The following is an 18942-nucleotide window of genomic DNA, read 5'->3' as shown; positions in this document are numbered from 1 at the left end:
GAACAGGGTCTGAATGAGCCTCATCACACCAGCTTCACACCAGCCCCCCTGTCTCTGGCTGATAGACCGACAGTCTATTCACCGCTTTGGTTTGGTGTAGAGTATCTTTTTATTAAGACTTCCAAAATATAAAACAAGACTGGATACAACTCTGGTCTTGACTCAGTATCCAACCAACACATGGCAGCACTTTTATTTTGTCTCGGCATTGTCTTCAATCAATCAACCAAACCATCCTTCACTGAGGACCAGAGCTCAGTGAGTCCATCTGAGAAGATCTGAACGCAGGGAATAAACATGAGCGCTGTCTCCGGGATGGGAATGAAGGGGTGAATCCAGAGAGAGGGTGAATCCAGAAAGAGGATACCGATGGAGAGTGAGACGATTCAAAAGAGAGACGATATGTAATATCGGATATCGGATCGATATGGACACCATTAGACATCATGAGACGGAGGAGAAGAAGAAGAAGAAGAAGAAGAAGAAGAAGAAGAAGCCGAGCAGAAGAAGTGGGACTTGGCCGAGCGGAGAGGATGGAAGTGGGCGTGTTGGGGGCTGAGCGGAGGGGAGGACCCGCTCACACACACACACACACACACATACAGCTCCGGAGCGGAGAGGAACCGACTACCGCCGAGCAGACACAACAACACGGGGAAGTTGGGACCAGAGGAGACCCAGCTTTTGCGCCCAGGAACCCCGCGGTGGACCAGGACCCCCGTGGTGGACCCCCACGCCGACACAAACCTCACCGCTCCACGGGGGGAGAGGGTCGGAGGGGTCTCGGGCGGATGTGGCGCACCCAGGGGGGGGTCGTCGTCTATCGCCCGAATCGGAGCAGCGGAGTAGCCGCGGGTCGCCTTCCCCCCGGGTGAGGGATGTTGGAGCCCGGGGAAACATGGAGGATGAGGAAGAGCGTGAAGCTGGACGAGGCCCAGGCGTCCGCCCGCAGCTGCGCCGGGCGACCGGACTTCTTGCCGTGCCGCGATGGCGCGCAATCCGCGTGCACGACGCACAGCCACGGCAAATGTTTCAAGTTGCACTGGTGCTGTCTGCTGGGCTGGTGCCACTGTGAGTAGTACCCCCCCCCCCCCTCTCTCTCTCTCTCTCTCTCTCTCTCCCCGTCTCTGTCTCTGTCTCTGTCTCTCTCCCCCCCCCCCCCCCCCCGCTGGAAGACCTCCAAAGTTCTCCCATGCACCACGCTAGTTAGTTGCACCACGCTAGTTAGTTGGTTGAAGGAGCTTCTTCTGTCTTCGTTGTGGTAGGCTACTCGATGGTGTCTCCAGTTATGTTTTATAACGAATAGGCCTCCTCCCGTCTCTACTACGTATATTCCGCTCGTCCCTTCAGCTTTGGGACACGGTTGTTTTTCTAGGGGCCCCTGAAGAAACAGTTCAGGAGAGGGTTAAAAAAGAAATCTGATCTGTGTAGCTTATGGGTGTAGAGGAGAGAACTTCTACAGAGGAAGAGGAAGGAACTAGAGGGGAGGGGGGGGGAGGAAGTGAGAGTTAGAAGAAGTCTCGGAGAGTTTGAAGGAGACGAGTTGTGAAGACGAACTTCTGAATGAAAACGGAGGAGAGATGCGTAGACGCGCGTCTCTCCTCCGTCATCATTCGGAAGTTCGTCTTCACAACTCGTCTCCGTCAGACGGCTGCAGATGTTTAATTCACTGTAGCGTAGGCAGTTAAAGAGGCGCACAGAGTGAGATATTGACGAGCCAAGAGCGTGTGCAATAGAGCATGGAGGAGGTTCACTGGAGCCCGTCCAGAAGCACCGTCACACCCACCGCTACCCGCTCTGCAGTCGAGTCCATTTCATCACCCCAGCCCTTACCATACCATCAGTGTTTCTCAAATTGCTTCACAATCACACACAGGCTAAATTCACAACCCCCCCCTCCCTAAACCCTGAGCCATCTGAACCGCGAACTTCAGTCAGTTCATATCAGTGCCAGAGAACGGACATTCATGCACTCATTCATTCATTCATTCATTTGTGGGTTTTCAGGTAAATAAATGGTAAACGGACTGCATTCATACAGCGCTTTTATAACCAGTGGGCACTCAAAGCGCTTTACAATATCACCTAACATTCACCCATTCATACACACATTCACCCACCGACGGTGGAGTCGACCACGCAGGGCGACAGCCAGCTCGTCAGGAGCAGTCAGGTTGAGGTTGTCTCGCTCAGGGACACCTCGACACTCAGCTAGGGAGGAGCCGGGGATCGAAACCGGCAACCTTCCGGTGACCAGCCGACCCGCTCTGCCTCCTCCTGAGCCGCGCGCCGGCCCTGGTCTGTCTCCCAGACCCCCCGCTCGCTCCCCTCCACAGTAAACACCATCTGGGGATGTTCCAGACACTCCATGCCTCCGTTTTGCATCGTGCGCAGGCGGTGAAGGGACTTCCGGTCTGCGGACATGTGACGCGTGACGTTGCCGTGTCCCAGCGGCGACGCCGGACACAGATTTAGCTGTGAAGCAGAGCGCTGCTCACACACGGCTCTGTCACAGGGTCACAGGGCCCGCCGGAGGGGGGCCCCCGCGGACCGCCTCACATGAAGACCGCCTCCACACAGGAAGTGGCTGGGTTGTGTGGGTGTGAGTCCCATTGTCCTCCGCCTCGCTGCGAGCGCCCCTTGAGCAGGACGCCTGTACCCACCCCCCCACCCCCCCCGGCTCCTTGAGGAGCGGTATACGTAGAGTCTGGCGCCCAGACGGGACACACTCTTTACGGGAAGGGGGGGTTAAAGTTAAAGTTCTCCTATGAATCTAAAATGGAAAACCGCCCGCTCTGCTGTGTTCTGAATTAGGAACGTATAAAATAAAGAATAAAAGCCTGTTGTGTAAAAATTGCGACTCGGAAACGACTCGGTTTCCCCCCGGGACGGTTGTTGGGCGGCGTGCGGCTCAGGAGGCAGAGCGGGTCGGCTGGTCACCGGAAGGTTGCCGAAGGTTTCGATCCCCGGCTCCTCCTCGCCGGGGGTCGAGGTGTCCCTGAGCGAGAGGCCCTCAACCTCGTCGTCGGTGTGTGAATGTGCGCATGAACGGAGGTGAACGTGAGGCAGTGTTGTAAGTGTGAGCGCTTTGAGTGGCCGCTGGTTAGAAAAGTGCTGTAGAAATGCCGTCCATTTACCCCACCCCCCCCCCCCCCCCCCCCTCCACCTGTCTCTCCTCTCCTCTCCCCACCCTCCCCCACCCCCCCCCCCCCTCACCTGTCCTCAGGTAAATACGTCTACCAGCCGATGACCGACTTGGTCCAGCTCCCCAGCACGCCCATCCCCTCCGGCCCGGCAGGCCACGCCCCCTCGCTGAGCCTCTCCACCCTACTGGCCGAGCGCTTCCTGAGGACCGCCTCCTGCCTGGTCTCCCCGACGACCTCTGACCCCCGGGGCCTGGGGGCACTGCCCTCCACGGAGGAGTACGCCGTGACCCGCATCGAGGGGCGGGCCTTCTACGTCCCCCTCGCTCGGCGGGACACGGCCTCGCGCGCCTCTCAGGCGACCGGCGCGCCGGAGAGCGCAGAACTTCGGGATGAAGCCGAACTTCGGGATAACGCCGAACTTCGGGATGAACCCAAACTCGGACGCGGTTTACAGCCGTGCTCGCGGTCCGTATTGTCCTGTGGAGACGCTCCGCTCCGAGGGGAAACTCCAGCCCAGAGAGAGGCCTCGGACCAGGGGTCGGCTGGGCAGAAATCCTGGGGTGGCTCCTCCCCTTCCAGCATGGAGGACTCGGGAAAACCCGGAGTGGATCGGAGCTGCGCGGATCCGGAGCAGAACGAGGGACCGACCAAGATTAGCAAGGGTCTTAATGAGGACCTTAATGAGGCTCTTAACGAGGATCTTAATGAGGTTCTTAATGAGAATCTTAACGACGATCTCTTCCCTAATGAGGGAAGATGGGATCTTCCTCCCCTTCCAGTCTCAGGGTCTCTGCAGGACTTGGCCGAGGCACTGGAAACCACAGTCTGACACACACACACACACACACACACACACACACACACACACACACACACTGCATGCTATATATAAGCAATGTCACCTAGGGTTGGAACTGCTGGGTTTGCTGGTCTCGGTTTGGGGCGTGGGCGTATTGTCTGGTTCATTCTGTTCTAACAAAGTGTTCCGTGGTTCCGGTACCCAGTGAAGCTCCTCAGTCGGGGAGGATGTGTGGTCGCGGCCCCAGCAGGGCTCCAGACTCCGGGAGGGGATCTGAAAGACACCGACTTCCTCCACACAGCACTGATGGGATGTTGCAGTTTCGCTGTCTTAAGCGTTATTCAAATAAAACGTGTTTTAACTTCATAACCGAAAATCGTGACCCCCACAACCGTGACCTGAACCGAACCGTGAACTCTGAACCGCTCCACCACAGACGTAAACAGTTCAGTTTAATCTCTGCTGTTGAAGGGGGTTTGAGGTTCCCAGTTGAGGGGATCAACTTATACGACTAATAAAAACGCTTTAATGGAAACCATTTTGTTATATTGCCGTTTTAACTTTCCAGCTTTAACCTCATTTTATTATTTTAAATGTAAGTCACTTGAGATCACTTGAGATACATTCTGTGTTTGAAAGGTGCCATATGAATAAAGTTTGATTTACTCTTACAAAGCCAGATAGACTGCACAGGGAGTCGTTTAGCTCTGAGAGCCAGTAAATGATCAGTATATCATATAGCTTAGCTCAGCCAACTCTAGATTCCCTAAACTAAAAGCCAGGCTAGCTGGAGATGCTTGTGTGTGTGTGTGTGTGTGTGTACGCACGTGTGTGCGTGTGTGTGTGCGCGTGCGTGGTGTTTCCTTACAACAGACCTCCTACTGTAGTCTTCCATCAGGTGGCCAAACTGGAACCAGCTGGTAAACACATTTGCATGGGAGGTAACACACTTCACATCAAATAAACAATCTATTTTGAGTACAGACGATACAGCTTGTACAGCTCGTTCCACGGCTAGGAGGGTCCAGACCCCGGAGACCAGGGGCCCAACAGACCTTCAAGCTGCTAATGACTGGGTGGGCGTAGTGGATGGTCTGGAGCCCAGCTGGTTCCTCCCCCTCCCTAGCCGAGGTCGGACCAGGCACCCACCCTGGGGAATGCTTTGCCGTCCCCCCCCCTCCCCTGGCTCCAGAAACAGAACATCCTGTCTGGGCCCCCCCCCCCACCCTGTCCCAAAGAGGTATCCGCGCCCCTCACATGGTCCCACAGAGGAAGATCTCGTTCAGGCTGCTCTGAGCCGTTGGGACACTGGGCGTTCAGAACCTGGACTGACCTCACATTGAGGAGTCACTTTCACTCAAATTCAATTCAATTCACTTTTATTAGTATGGATCTTTATCTCAGGTACAGTCTCAAAGGGCTGAACAGGCCGTGTGTTTATGACACCCCCCCCCCCTCCTTTGACCATGGCCCCCCAGAGGACAAGAAAAACTCCCTTAAATGGTGAGGAAGAGATCTAGAGGAGGAACACAGAGTGGGGGATTCCTCCTTCCAGGGATGGTCAGGAGTGCAATGCGGGCCTTAAGTGACACACACACACACACACACACACAGTGCTGGCCGGTTAACCAAAAGGAGAGGCATTCAGAGGCATTCAGTTGTAGTCAACTGCGAAATTGACTCACAGGTGAGGTTTGAGGCCATCAGAGCTTTGACCAGACCTGGAGTAGAGGCACAGAGAGGTTCTAGCGCGGCCCGAGATTTCGAAGCAACAACGGGAGAACGAGAGCAGACAGGAATCCAAAACGAGGAACGTGTGACATTAATCTTACCGTAGGCCTACATTGTGAATGGACTGCATTTATACAGCGCTTTTCTAACCAGTGACCACTCAAAGCGCTTTACAATACTGCCCAACATTCACCCATTCATGCACACATTCACACACAGACGGCGGAGTCAGCCAGCTCTTCAGGAGCAGTCAGGATGAGGTGTCTTACTCGGGGACACCTCGACACTCAGCTACAGGAGGAGCCGGGGATCGAACTAGCAACCTTCCGGTTTCCAGCCGACCCACTCTACCTCCTGAGCCGCATGCCGCCCCGCTGTCTCGTAGTCTTCAGCATGTTCAGACCAACACACCGAGACACAAACACACGCAGGAAGTCGAACAATAAGCGTCTTCCTGTCCAGATTGTTTTTGCCCGGCATTCGGATGATGCAAGACCGTGGATGAACTCGCAACTGAAGCCCGGCCGCACTGGTGTCAGACTCACAGCCTGGACTTCTGCACTTCATTAAGGTAGACGCAGACAGAAACACTGACGCAGACAGACAGACAGACAGATCCACCTCCCTGCCACACAGTCGGTGAGGGGTCGATTGTGGAGTGCCTCGTTTGGGCTAATCAACATCACACCTGCTGTTGGAGAGGTTGCATCATCAGAGCTGCACCCACCAGGAAGGGAGACGTTTAGACACGTTTGGCAGATTCGGGTTTATTGGTTTGATGTATGCAAAACATGTTCAGATGCCAAGCATATTACGAAATATTATTTACAAAATCTGAAATGAATGAAAGACAAGTGAACTTCTTTTACAAAACAAAAACATATTAAACCAAAACACGTTTTATGATATTTTATTTAATAATCCCTTTTTACAGATTATGATATAAGTATTTAAGAATCATTAAGTCTTTTCCACGTTTAAGACTTGATAAACTGCAGATGCTGATACATGACACAGATCAACATTTATCAACAAAAAAAAACACTTTAGTGTCCCGAACAAGTTGTTTTTCATGAACAAATGCACTCATTGATTCAACTATCTGGCGAGAGCAAAAGCTCAAAAAACAATGTATGTCTGTCTGTCTGTTTCTCTCTCTGTCTCTTTCTTTCTCTCTCTCCTCTCTGTCTCTCTCTCTCTCTCTCTCCTCTCGAGCCAACAGATGCCTGCTGCCACACGTGTCCTGCATGTGCGCCTTGTGGCTCCAGGAAACACATCTCAACCCTCGTCGACCAAAAGGTTCATCCCTGGGTTATTAACACGGTGAACAGTTACTATCAGCTGGTGAACCAGCCCACCACACGGCTGGGTACTGCTAGTACTACTAGTACTACTGTGTACAGGGAGATGTATTCTCTGTACTAACCATACTCTGTGTACTGCTAGTACTACTGTATGTATACAGGGAGATGATTTCTGTGTACTTCAAGTACTGTTTGTATAGAGGGAGAAGTATTGTGTGTACTTTGGAAACTCTGTGTACTGCTAGTACTGTATGTATACAGGGAGAAGTATTATGTGTATGGCTGTAACTCTGTGTACTTCTACTACTGTATGTATTCAGGGAGAAGTATTCAGTGTTCTACTGTAACTGTAAGAGCAGTAGGATTGTGTGAACTGGTCGTACTGGTTTTAGTTCCAGTGGTTTGTCCTGGCTCGCAGGCTGCTCTCCGAATCGACAAAGGCTGCAAAGTATTCTGGATCTGAAGCGAAGCTGTTTTATAGTCCGACCTGACCACGTTTTGGTCACATCCCATTCCTCCATCCTGGATTTCTCAGTTTTTACCCAAGAACACTGATGGTTTGGTCTCTCTCTCTCTCTCTCTCTCTCTCTCTCTCTCTCTCTCTCTCTCTCTCTCTCTCTCTCTCTCTCTCTCTCTCTCTCTCTCTCTCTCTCTCTCTCTCTCTCTCTCTCTCTCTCTCTCTCTCTCTCTCTCTTCTCTCTCTCTCTCTCCTACTCCTCCACCGCCGGCGGAGGGGACAGCTTCAGCTTGAAGTCCTCGCTGTGGAACACACTTCCTGTACCCTGGGGGGCAGGATGCAGAAGCCCCGCCTTCTCGTTGCCATGGCAATGCGTGAGCTCTGAGAGGATCGCCAGCTGGTGGTGGGAGGGAGGGGGGGGGGGGTGAACAAGAAGACTGCAGTGTTTAGAAAACCCTCAACTTGTCCTCCTCACGTCCTATTGGCTGCTGCTCTTAATGAGATGCAAACTCGTTGGCATCAGAGCTGTGTGAGGGAACATCAATTAACCCCAAGAGCTGCAGTCTCCCTCTGGTTACAAAGCAGACCTAGCGTGTAGCATCTAGGCATATACATAGAGTGTGGCGAGCTTGTATCTAGCACATAGATGGCATTTATACATCATGTACATAGCGTTTAGCTAGACGCTATCTTCGTGCTAGCTAAACGCTATCTACGTGCAAGCCTAACACTTTCTACGTACTAGTTTAATGCTATCTACGTGCTATGTACGTGCTAGGTAGACAGGTTGGTGGGTTAGCGGTGGGTGTTGGTGGTGGGTGTTAGCGGTGGGTGTTAGCGGTGGGTGTTGGCGGTGGGTGTTGGTGGTGGGTGTTAGCGGTGGGTGTTGGTGGTGGGTGTTAGCGGTGGGTGTTAGCGGTGGGTGTTGGCGGTGGGTGTTGGCGGTGGGTGTTGGCGGTGGGTGTTGGCGGTGGGTCTTACCCGTGACGGCCCGTGGTACAGACACCGCAGGTGGTCCCAGGACTGGGCCTGCTGGGGGTCCAGGGTCGCCTCCACGAACAGCTGGAGGACACACAACACAGAACGTTGTACTGCGTGTAACACACCATCAGGACCAGTCCACCACCTGGAGCACCCAACCCCTTGGCCCAGTCCATAAAGCAAGCTAACGTTACCAGAGCTGACCCTAACAGAGCTGACCCTAACAGATCTAATTCTAACAGAGCTGACACTAACAGAGCTAACGCTAACAGAGCTGACACTAACAGAGCTAACGCTAACAGAGCTGACCCTAACAGAGCTGACACTAACAGAGCTAATGCTAACAGATCTAATGCTAACAGAGCTAACGCTAACAGAGCTGACCCTAACAGAGCTGACACTAACAGAGCTAATGCTAACAGATCTAATGCTAACAGAGCTAACGCTAACAGAGCTGACCCTAACAGAGCTGACACTAACAGAGCTAATGCTAACAGAGCTAACGCTAACAGAGCTGACACTAACAGAGCTAACGCTAACAGAGCGTACGCTTAGTGAATGAGAGAGCGTTACCTTTTTCCCATGAGCCTCCAGGCCGGGCTCTCGGAGCGATGAGGTCACATTCGTCTGGAGGGGGGGGGGGGGGGTACAGAGGAGGAGGGGGGGGGTACAGAGGAGGCAATGTCAGGACCGATGCACGCCGTCAATATAATATAATAAATAAATATAATAAACAGTGTGGTCGGGGACTCTGGGCCCTCCTGGCCCGGCCTTTCCCAGCACCCAATCAGCAGCTGACGGTGTGACCGTATCAGCCAATCAGAGGCTATGCATGCGTTATTACACGTGTTTAACCCCCAGAGGGAGTCATCTGGTGCACACCACTGTACAGGTGGTGGTGGGGGTTGGTTTTTGATCATTTATAATCTATAGTTATAATAATTATGTTTTTGTAGTTAAGCGTGAGCATCCATGTTTTTCTGACTTGGTAGCTCGAACACACGTAGGTCGGTGATTTCCGATTCAGACTTTCCGCCTGACTTTCCGATACTGGTATCGGTATGGGAACAGCTCTACTCAGGACCATAACGGGGTCTGGTCGTGTTCCCAAGAAGGCGGTCGAACAGGGGGGCGTCTCCACCGACCTGCGCTAGAGAGGTGGTCCGGGCCCGCCTCTGGTCTGCCATGGCTCCGCCCCTGCCTCCCTGATTGGACGAGCACTTGAAGCAGCTCCACTGCTGCGGTCGCTCCGAGCCCGAGCCACTCCCACAGTCTTTGGCCTGCAGGCACTGGCAGTGGTACAGGTGGCCGCAGCTGGAGGCAGAAAAAACACACACACACACACACGGTCACCAACAAGTCACCAACAAGTCAGTGAATCGGAAGGTCAGATGGACGCAGCTCGTGAGACGCACACACACACACACACACACACACACACACACACACACACACGTGTGTGTGTATGTACGGTTGTGTGTATGTATGCATGTATGTGTGTATGTATGTAATGTACGGTTGTGTGTGTGACTAACTCAACCAAGGCTTCCATGGCTTAGTTAGTCGGCCACACACACACACACACACGTATGTATATGTATGTAGGGTTATGTGTGTGTGTGTGTGTGTGTGTGTGTGTGTGTGTGTGTGTGTGTGTGTGTGTGTGTGTGTGTGTGTCTGTGTGTGTGTTAGCGAGGCCTCGGGTTGACCCCTGACCTGAAGATGACGATCTCCTCGGGGGGGTCATGGCGGCGCCGGTACTGCAGCAGGCAGATGTTGCAGCTGTCCTGCCGCGGCACCAGCCCCCGCGTCACGCTGGCCCGCAGGTGGGCCAGGGACCAGTGGAGGTCGTGGTTCAGCAGGCTGGTGGTGGTCTCCAGCAGGGTCTGGGGGAGAGGGGGGGGGGGGGGGGGGGGAGAGAGGGAGGAGAGAGAAGAGAGAAAGAGAGCGAGAGACAGACAAACAGAATAATTCATTTATAATGACAATAATTAATCATATACAATGAATGTTAATCAATATTTTTTACATTTAAATCGAATGTCCACTTCTTTTATGAATGTTTTTTTGCCATAGTTGACATTGTGATCTCTGTTTAACACTCATCCCTGTCCTGTCCTGGTGCGTTGACCCTGTGATTGGCTGTCCTACCTGAGGCCTCAGACTCTCAAGGCGTGAGTGTGTGGGTGGTACCTGCTCATAGTTGAAGGTATAAGTGTGTGTGTGTGTGGTGGTACCTACTCAAAGTTGAAGGTATGAGTGTGTGTGTGTGTGTGTGCGGTGGTACCTGCTCATAGTTGAAGGTGTCCAGCATCCCCAGGATCAGACCCTGGATCTCTGACAGCTTCCCTTTACCGTACACTGGGTCCTGAGACAGACACACACAACCGTACATACAGTACATGAGTAAATATACACACAAAGACACATCATATGAATAAACCTCCTACCCATCCACAATAGGGGAAAACAGCTCCAGTATTGAGGACCTAAACAGCAAAGTATTTTCCTAGAATGCTCCCTGCCGCAGATGTTATTGTTATTCTTTTTTCATTTCCTGTTGATAAATTCTTGTTTATTCTTCTCCGCTTTCTCTGGCAGAACGCAGCTGGCGTTTCGGAGCAGAATGTTCACCCACTCGTGGAGAATAGGACTTTTAGAAAAGAGGAGTTTTCTGTAAATTAAGTGTTCTTTTTTTGTCTATACCTAGACTCTCCTTGCGGTTCACCAGCCAGCACCCCATCACCCATTTAAAATGTTTTTCTTGTATGTATGTATGTATGTATGTATGTATGTATGTATGTATGTATGTATGTATGTCAATTCTGGCCCCATTGCACTCCTGGCCATCCCTGGAAGGAGAGATTCCCCACTCTGCGTTCCTCCTCTGGATTTCTACCTTGCTCATTAAGGGAGTTTTTTTCTTTTCTTTTTTTCTTAGGGTCGTGGGGGGGGGGGTCATAAACACACGGCCTGTTCAGCCCTTTGAGACTGTACCTGTGATTAAGGGCTACACAAATCAAAATTAAACTAGGTGGAGGAGTGTGGAGGAGTGTGGAGGTCCTGAACACACACACTAGGTGGAGGTAGGTAAGGGGTGGAGGTAGAGGAGGGTGGAGGTCCTGAACACACACACTAGGTGGAGGTAGGTAAGGGGTGGAGGTAGAGGAGGGTGGAGGTCCTGAGCACACACACTAGGTGGAGGTAGAGGAGGGTGGAGGTCCTGTACACACACCTGCAGGATCCTCTGGATGATGTCGGGCAGCGGGATGAAGCTGCTCATAGCGTTCAGGACCTTCATGGTCAGCTCCTTCAGCGCTGAGCAACACACACAACACTGAGTGAATACACACTGTGTGTGTGTGTGTGTGTGTGTGTGTGTGTGTGTGTGTGTGTGTGTGTGTGTGTATGTGTGTGTGTGTGTGTGTGTGTGTGTGTACCTTCAGACATATGGTTAGTGTTGGGTCCTCTCAGGAGTTTCTGAGGAGCCATCATGGCCTCCAGCAGAGGAAACCACAACACCTGGAGGAGAGACGGTTACCATGGTTACCAACACAACACCTTGAGGAGAGACGGTTACCACAGTTACTACAACAACCACCTCAACACCTGGAGGAGAGACGGTTACCACGGTCACCACAACAACAACCACCACAACACCTGGAGGAGAGACGGTTACCATGGTTACCACAACAACAACACTTGGAGGAGAGACAGTTACCATGGTTACTACATCCACAACACCTGGAGGAGAGACGGTTACCATGGTTACCACAACAACCACCACAACAACAAGACAATTACCAATTGCACAAGAAAAACACCTTGAGAGAGAAGTTTCCATGGATACAACAACCACATCACCTATGGGAGAGACGTTCCCTGGGCTGACCTCTCACCTCTCTCTCTACAGGCACCAGGTGTGAGGACCCTGGGCTCTGGGCTGACCCCTGACCTCTCACCTCTCTCTGCTGCTGGTTCAGGTTCTGGGAGTTCCGGTGGCACAGGGCGATAATGTCATCCAGAGAGCCCTCCAGGCCCTCCAATGGCACGCTGCCGTCCTTGGCAGCGCCTCCGTCTCCCTCTGCCACGCCCCCATCCCTGGTGATGGACTCCAGGATTCTCTTCAACTTCTGTTCGGAAGGAAAGGACAAGATGACATGTGATTTAATTGATTTATACAATATAAACAATATACTATATACTGTATCAACGATACTATATCACTAGAGTGATGAGGATGAGGACGTACGGTGAGCAGCACGGTGAAGGCCCCGTGGGCGTCACCCTTCTTCTCCAGCAGGTAGGCGGTGGCCTCACTGTGACCATACTGCTCTGTCATCTGGAGACACACACACACACACACACACACACACACACAGGAGAGAGACAGAGACAGGAGAGATAGAGATAGACAGGAGAGGATAGAGAGACAGACACACATGCATCCACAGGGAAAGAGAGACAGATGATGAGAACTTTAACAAAATGCCCCAATAAAACATCACTTTAAACTTAAAACCAGTTATTCAGTCACAAAATGTGTTTATCTTATAAGGTTAGTCTGTGACCACATCCCTCTGGCCCCCCTGACCACACCCACCTTGCCCCCTGACCACACCCCTCTGGCCCCCTGACCACACCCACCTTGATGGCGGGCTCCAGGGGGTAGAGCTGGGACGTCTCCAGGAAGGCCTGGAGCCCGGGGGGGTCGAAGCGACACAGCAAGCCCACCTGCTGCTCATGGAGGTCGGGGTCAAAGGTCACCGTGCTGTCGGCAGGCCGGCCCTCTCTGGAGGGACAGACAGGCCAGAGGAGAGACAGACAGACAGACAGACAGGAGGAGAGACAGAGAAACAGACGGGAGGAGAGACAGACTTACAGGAGAGACAGACAAACAGGAGGAGGAGACAGACAGACAGGAGGAGAGACAGGAGGAGAGACCGAAAAACAGACATACAGAAAGAGACAAACAGGTGAGACAGACAGACAACAGGAGAGATACAGACAGACAGATAGACAAGAGGAGAGACATACAGGAGGTGAGAGACAGGGAGACAGTGGCCGTCATAGAAGCGACCCCCTCCCTTGATCTGTTTGATTGTGTGGGTCAAGGATGGGTGAGCAGCACGCACACACACACACACACACACACACACACAGTACCTGGGCTCCAGCAGGCTCGTGAGGAACTGAAAACGTAACTGATCATCCTGGAGGGGGGAAGGGGGAGGGAGGGGAGAGAGAGAGAGAGAGAGAGAGAGAGAGGTTAAGTGGATTTCATTTTGACAATTCCAATACCAATAACAATTCCAATTCCAAAAAGTGTGAGACTCCTCCCGTCCCCTAGGGGGCGAGAGAGAGCGGACAGTCTGGAGCCCTCACCTCCAGTTGAGAGAGGATTGGTTGCACGTGTTCAGAGAAGTGACATGTGACCAGGTCAGCTGATCTGCTGGGGTCAAGGGCCACCAGTTCCTGAAAAAAACAAAAAAAAGGGTCTGTGTGTGTGTGTGTGTGTGTGTGCGCGTGAGTGAGTGAGTGAGTGAGTGAGTGAGTGAGTGTTGTATTGTGTATGTGTGTGCATGTGTACCTGTATGTGCTGTAGTGATTTGTCCCAGACGTTGTGTTTCTCTGCAGGGCTGTAGCCCGGCATCGAGAGCAGGTTGTGGATGTAGCTGAACACTTCCACCTGTCGCACACACACACACGCATAAACATACAAAAGTACATAAGTAAGTAAATAACCTCCGCTACACAACACACACCAGCAGAAATACATCACTGTATATGTATCCATGTATATAACACTACACATTAGTGTGTACATTTTTCACGAGTGGTACGTACATACACATATATACGCGCCCGTGTGTGCGTGCTACCTTTCTTAGGTTGTCCCTCAGGTAACAGTCGATTATTTTCTCGTACAGATGTTGCTTCTCATACAGGAACTCACAGATCTGGTAGCTGGGAGGGGAGAGAGAGAGAGAGAGAGAGAGAGAGAGAGAGAGGGAGAGGGAGAGGGAGAGAGAGAGAGAGAGAGAGAGAGAGAGAGAGAGAGAGAAAAAGGAGGTATGAAGATGGATTACAAGGTTAATTGGATTTGTTCACTTGTATGTAGATATGACTTGATTATGTCCTAGCAGATTAAAAGGGTTTATGAGAAACAGATTGATCTCAGGATGGGATCAGCAGTGGAAAGAAAACATCATTCTTCATCCTCAATTACCACATGACCAGGAAACACAGTGAAATGTGTTAATTAAAGATGTTCCGATTCATCCTTATGCTCATTAATTACAATAACATTACTAACTAATGATAAGGATTTTAATTGAGCTCTTTTCTTCCTCGTATTTTCTGATTTGCTGAATCCCATCAAAGCCTCGGTCAGAACGACCACAACCTTCTCCTGATTAGTTTGACCACTCACAACTCTGCCTTCTCCGCCAGGGCCAATAGGCTCCCTTCGTCAAACTGGACCACGCCCCCGACGTGCAGAAGCTCCAACAAAACCTAGAATTGAAAAATCACCAATTCATCAATAATCAAATCAATCAATATCCATCAGTATCCGTCTGCTACGCCTTCCGGTCCCGCGTGTGCGTGAACCCACCTGCTGACGTTCAGTGTGTCGCGAGTCATCGTCCGGGCAACACAAGAACTCCAGGACCTGGGGAGCCAATCACACAACAGGATGAGCAGCTGTGGGCGGGCTCCTGGACAGGAAGTGAGCTGACCAGCTGGAGAGGAGGCGGGGTTACCTGGTCGAACAGCTTCCTGTTGACAAACAGGGTGTTGTCGGGCTTGGCCATCTGGCGGGCCAGGAAGGTGAAGAGCCCGCCCACCTGGGAGGGGGTGAAGTCAGGGTTGTCCACCATCACCTAGGAGACGGGACACAGACCTGGTCACACCTGGAGGGCCAATGAGGGAACCAGCCAATCACAGAGCTAGACAGTCACACAGCTAGCCAATCACAGAGCTAGACAGTCACACAGCTAGCCAATCAGAGAGTGAGAGAGTCACACAGCTAGCCAATCAGAGAGCTAGACAGTCACACAGCTAGCCATTCAGAGGGTGAGACAGTCACGCAGCTAGCCAATCAGAGAGCTGAACAGTTAGGCAGCTAGCCAATCAGAGAGCTAAACAGTCACACAGCTAGCCAATGAGAGCTGAACAGTCACACAGCTTGCCAATCAGAGAGCTAAACAGTCACACAGCTAGCCAATGAGAGAGCTGAACAGTCACACAGCTAGCCAATCAGAGAGGTAGACAGTCACACAGCTAGCCAATGAGAGCTGGACGATCAAACCGCTAGACAATAACGCCAATCACAGAAAAAGGGATCAGTCATGATGGATGACACAGTTAGACCAGTGACCATACCAGGGGATGTGAGCATGATAAAACAACAGTAGGTGAACCACCACATAGGTGGTGAGAAGGTTTCTCAATAAAGAACGCCAGTCTCACAAAACTCAACTTTGACCTCAACACATTGGACATGAGGGGAAAGAGAGGTTTGAATTTCAGACTCTAAATCCCTAGATGGTCCTAAACATTCAGCTTCTGAAGGGTACCTTCAGCAAGATGTCCACTATCCTCTGCTGGTACTCCAAGGCCTGCTTGTCGTTCCTGAAGTCCTCAAAGGTCTGTCCGGCGAAAGGAAAGAGAGACGCACGTTACACAAGAAGATGATCCCACCTCTGGATGAAAGGATTCTTCTTCATCATGTGTTTGTGTTTGAAGAAGATCACTTAAAATGATCAGAGATCAATAGAATGATTGGAGATCTGATCAGACTGTAATCAGTCAGTCTATGTTGTAAAAAGAAAAATTCTGTTGAGTCTACAAGGCCCAGATACTATATCATAGACTTTAGTGAAAGATATTCAAATGGTTTCGCTTTTCATTATTCATATAATATATTCATAGGTTTAACGATTTTACTATTTTATTTATGCTGAAATTATGAATTCTATATTCTGAGCAATTAACGTCAACTTAACATTTTAAATCATCTTTGCAATATAATTTAGAGAAAGCGAGGAGGAAAAAGAACGTAGGGGCCGCTCTGATTGGCCCAGAATTTGGCGGGCGATCTGCCTTGAGTGTTTTGATTGGTTGTAGTTGATCCGTTGGGCGGTTTGGGGGACCAATGGGATGAGAGTCTGTACCTGGGGGGCGGGTGGTATAGTTTGGCTGAAGCTCACCAGCGCCAGAACATTGAGGAACTCTCTGGTGTCGAAGTGGAGCAGAGTCCTGATGAAGGGGAACACCTCCTCTTCCTCAGAGGTCTCCGAGTGAAGCCGGATTAGGAACTCAAACACCTGGAGGTGAACACATGAACACATGAACAGTCACTACATATGAACACATGAACAGTCACTTCACATGAAAACAGACACTATATATTAACACAGTCACTACATATGAACAGTCACTTCATATGAACACATGAACACAGACACTTCATTTGAACACAGTCACTTCATATGAACACATGAACGCAATGCCGTTCATGTGAACACATAAATACAGTCACTTCATAAACACAGTCCCGTTCAAATGAACTTATGAGCCCAAACACTTCCTATGAACACAAGAACATGATAATAGGATGACACAGAACATTGAGGAATAATGATAAAAATAATGAAGGGTTAAGGGGTTTGATTCCTCGTCGGGCTCTAGGGGTAGAGCAAGGCAGTAACAGGGGCCCGTGGTGCTGGGCGGGTCTGCCCTCAGTGTGCTGTGGACCCCCACCTTGTTCTTGACCTGGGGCACCAGGTCTTCAGGGATGTCCCCCAGGGGGTAGGCCCGACCCGCCAGGCTGCAGCTGGGGGGGAACACAGGGAGTTACACACAGACCTACACACACACACACACACACACACACACACACACACACACATGGACCAACACACACACACACACACACATGGACCAACACACACACACACACATACATACGGAACAACACACACACACACACACACACACACACACACACACACACACGGACCAACACACACACACACACACACACACACACACACACACGGACCACACACACACACACACACACACACACACACACACACACACACACACACACACACACACACACACACACACACACACACACACACACACACACACACACACACACACACACACACACACACACACAAATGTATAACCAGTATGTTAAGTTGATATAACAGTTAGTTAGTTGGTTAGTTAGTTGTACCTTATATAAACCAGCAGCTTGTTCCCGATCACCACCTGTTCATCTGCAGAGGAAACACGTCTGGGTTTTTACTGCTAATATATAATAAATCAAATAATAACATTAAATAATGATGATAGTAATGATCTATAATCTAGAATAATCTAGAATGATATCAAGACCTACTAGTCAGCTGTCTCCCCTCTCGGAGATGGGGTCCAATTTCAGCAAAAAGTTTCTGAAATATAGAACCACACATACTTTGAGACTTTAGGGCTCTCACGTAACATAGAACCACACAAAGACTTTAGGGCTCTCACATAACATAGAACCACACATAGAGACTTTAGGGCTCTCACATAACATAGAACCACACATAGAGACTTTAGGGCTCTCACATAACATAGAACCACACATAGAGACTTTAGGGCTCTCACATAACATAGAACCACACATAGAGACTTTAGGGCTCTCACATAACATAGAACCACACAGAGACTTTAGGGCTCTCACATAACATAGAACCACACAGAGACTTTAGGGCTCTCACATAACATAGAACCACACAGAGACTTTAGGGCTCTCACATAACATAGTACCACACATAGAGACTTTAGGGTTCTCACATAACATAGAACCACACAGAGACTTTAGGGCTCTCACATAACATAGAACCACACAGAGACTTTAGGGCTCTCACATAACATCGAACCACACAGAGACTTTAGGGCTCTCACATAACATAGAACCACACAGAGACTTTAGGGCTCTCACATAACATCGAACCACACAGAGACTTTAGGGCTCTCACATAACATAGAACCACACAGAGACTTTAGGGCTCTCACATAACATAGAACCACACAGAGACTTTAGGGCTCTCACATAACATAGAACCACACATAGAGACGTTATGGTTCTCACATAACATAGAACCACACATAGAGACTTTAGGGTTCTCACATAACATACAACTCTAAGTCTTTAGTTGTAATTATCCTCGTTAGTATGTGTATCTCATTAAGTCTTTAATTGTAATTCTCCTCGTTCGTTAAGTCTCAGCGATTCCTCGTACCTCCAGAGGGGTGATGTAGTCGTTCATCCCTCGGTTGAACACGTAGATCATCGCATCGTACAGATGATTCTCCCAGCACATCTGGACCACCTAGCTCACACACACACACACACACACACACACACACACACACACACACACACACACACACACACACACACACACACACACACACACACACACACACACACACACACACACACACACACCATTCAAA

At 50.5% G+C, this 18942-nt stretch overlaps 2 protein-coding genes across 4 annotated transcripts in view; one reads left to right on the top strand and one right to left on the bottom strand.

Annotated features, from left to right (window-relative positions):
* The first annotated feature begins 648 nt into the window (after window positions 1–648).
* LOC311350346 (uncharacterized protein) lies at window positions 649–4505 on the top strand. Its single transcript, XM_084470351.1, has 2 exons — window positions 649–1071; window positions 3227–4505. Exons 1-2 carry the CDS (start codon window positions 879–881, stop codon window positions 3973–3975), a joined length of 942 nt encoding a protein of 313 aa, XP_084326477.1. The 5' UTR covers window positions 649–878; the 3' UTR covers window positions 3976–4505.
* Window positions 4506–7680: 3175 nt separating this feature from the next.
* vps8 (VPS8 subunit of CORVET complex) overlaps window positions 7681–18942 on the bottom strand; it is a 28257-nt gene continuing 16995 nt past the window's right edge. For all 3 annotated transcript variants that reach the window (XM_084470527.1, XM_084470528.1, XM_084470529.1), the window contains 6 exons: window positions 10706–10786; window positions 10135–10304; window positions 9564–9732; window positions 8992–9045; window positions 8419–8499; window positions 7681–7834 (listed from right to left, as the gene is read on the bottom strand). In XM_084470527.1, coding sequence (XP_084326653.1) covers window positions 7691–7834; window positions 8419–8499; window positions 8992–9045; window positions 9564–9732; window positions 10135–10304; window positions 10706–10786 — 699 coding nt within the window. In that variant the 3' untranslated portion in view covers window positions 7681–7690. The remainder of the gene's footprint in view (window positions 7835–8418; window positions 8500–8991; window positions 9046–9563; window positions 9733–10134; window positions 10305–10705; window positions 10787–18942) is intronic.

This window comes from Micromesistius poutassou (assembly GCF_964030765.1).
Source record: "Micromesistius poutassou genome assembly, chromosome: 7".
Lineage (NCBI taxonomy): Eukaryota > Metazoa > Chordata > Actinopteri > Gadiformes > Gadidae > Micromesistius > Micromesistius poutassou.
Note: the sequence above shows the minus strand (reverse complement) of the source record. Positions and strands in the feature narration are given on the sequence as shown.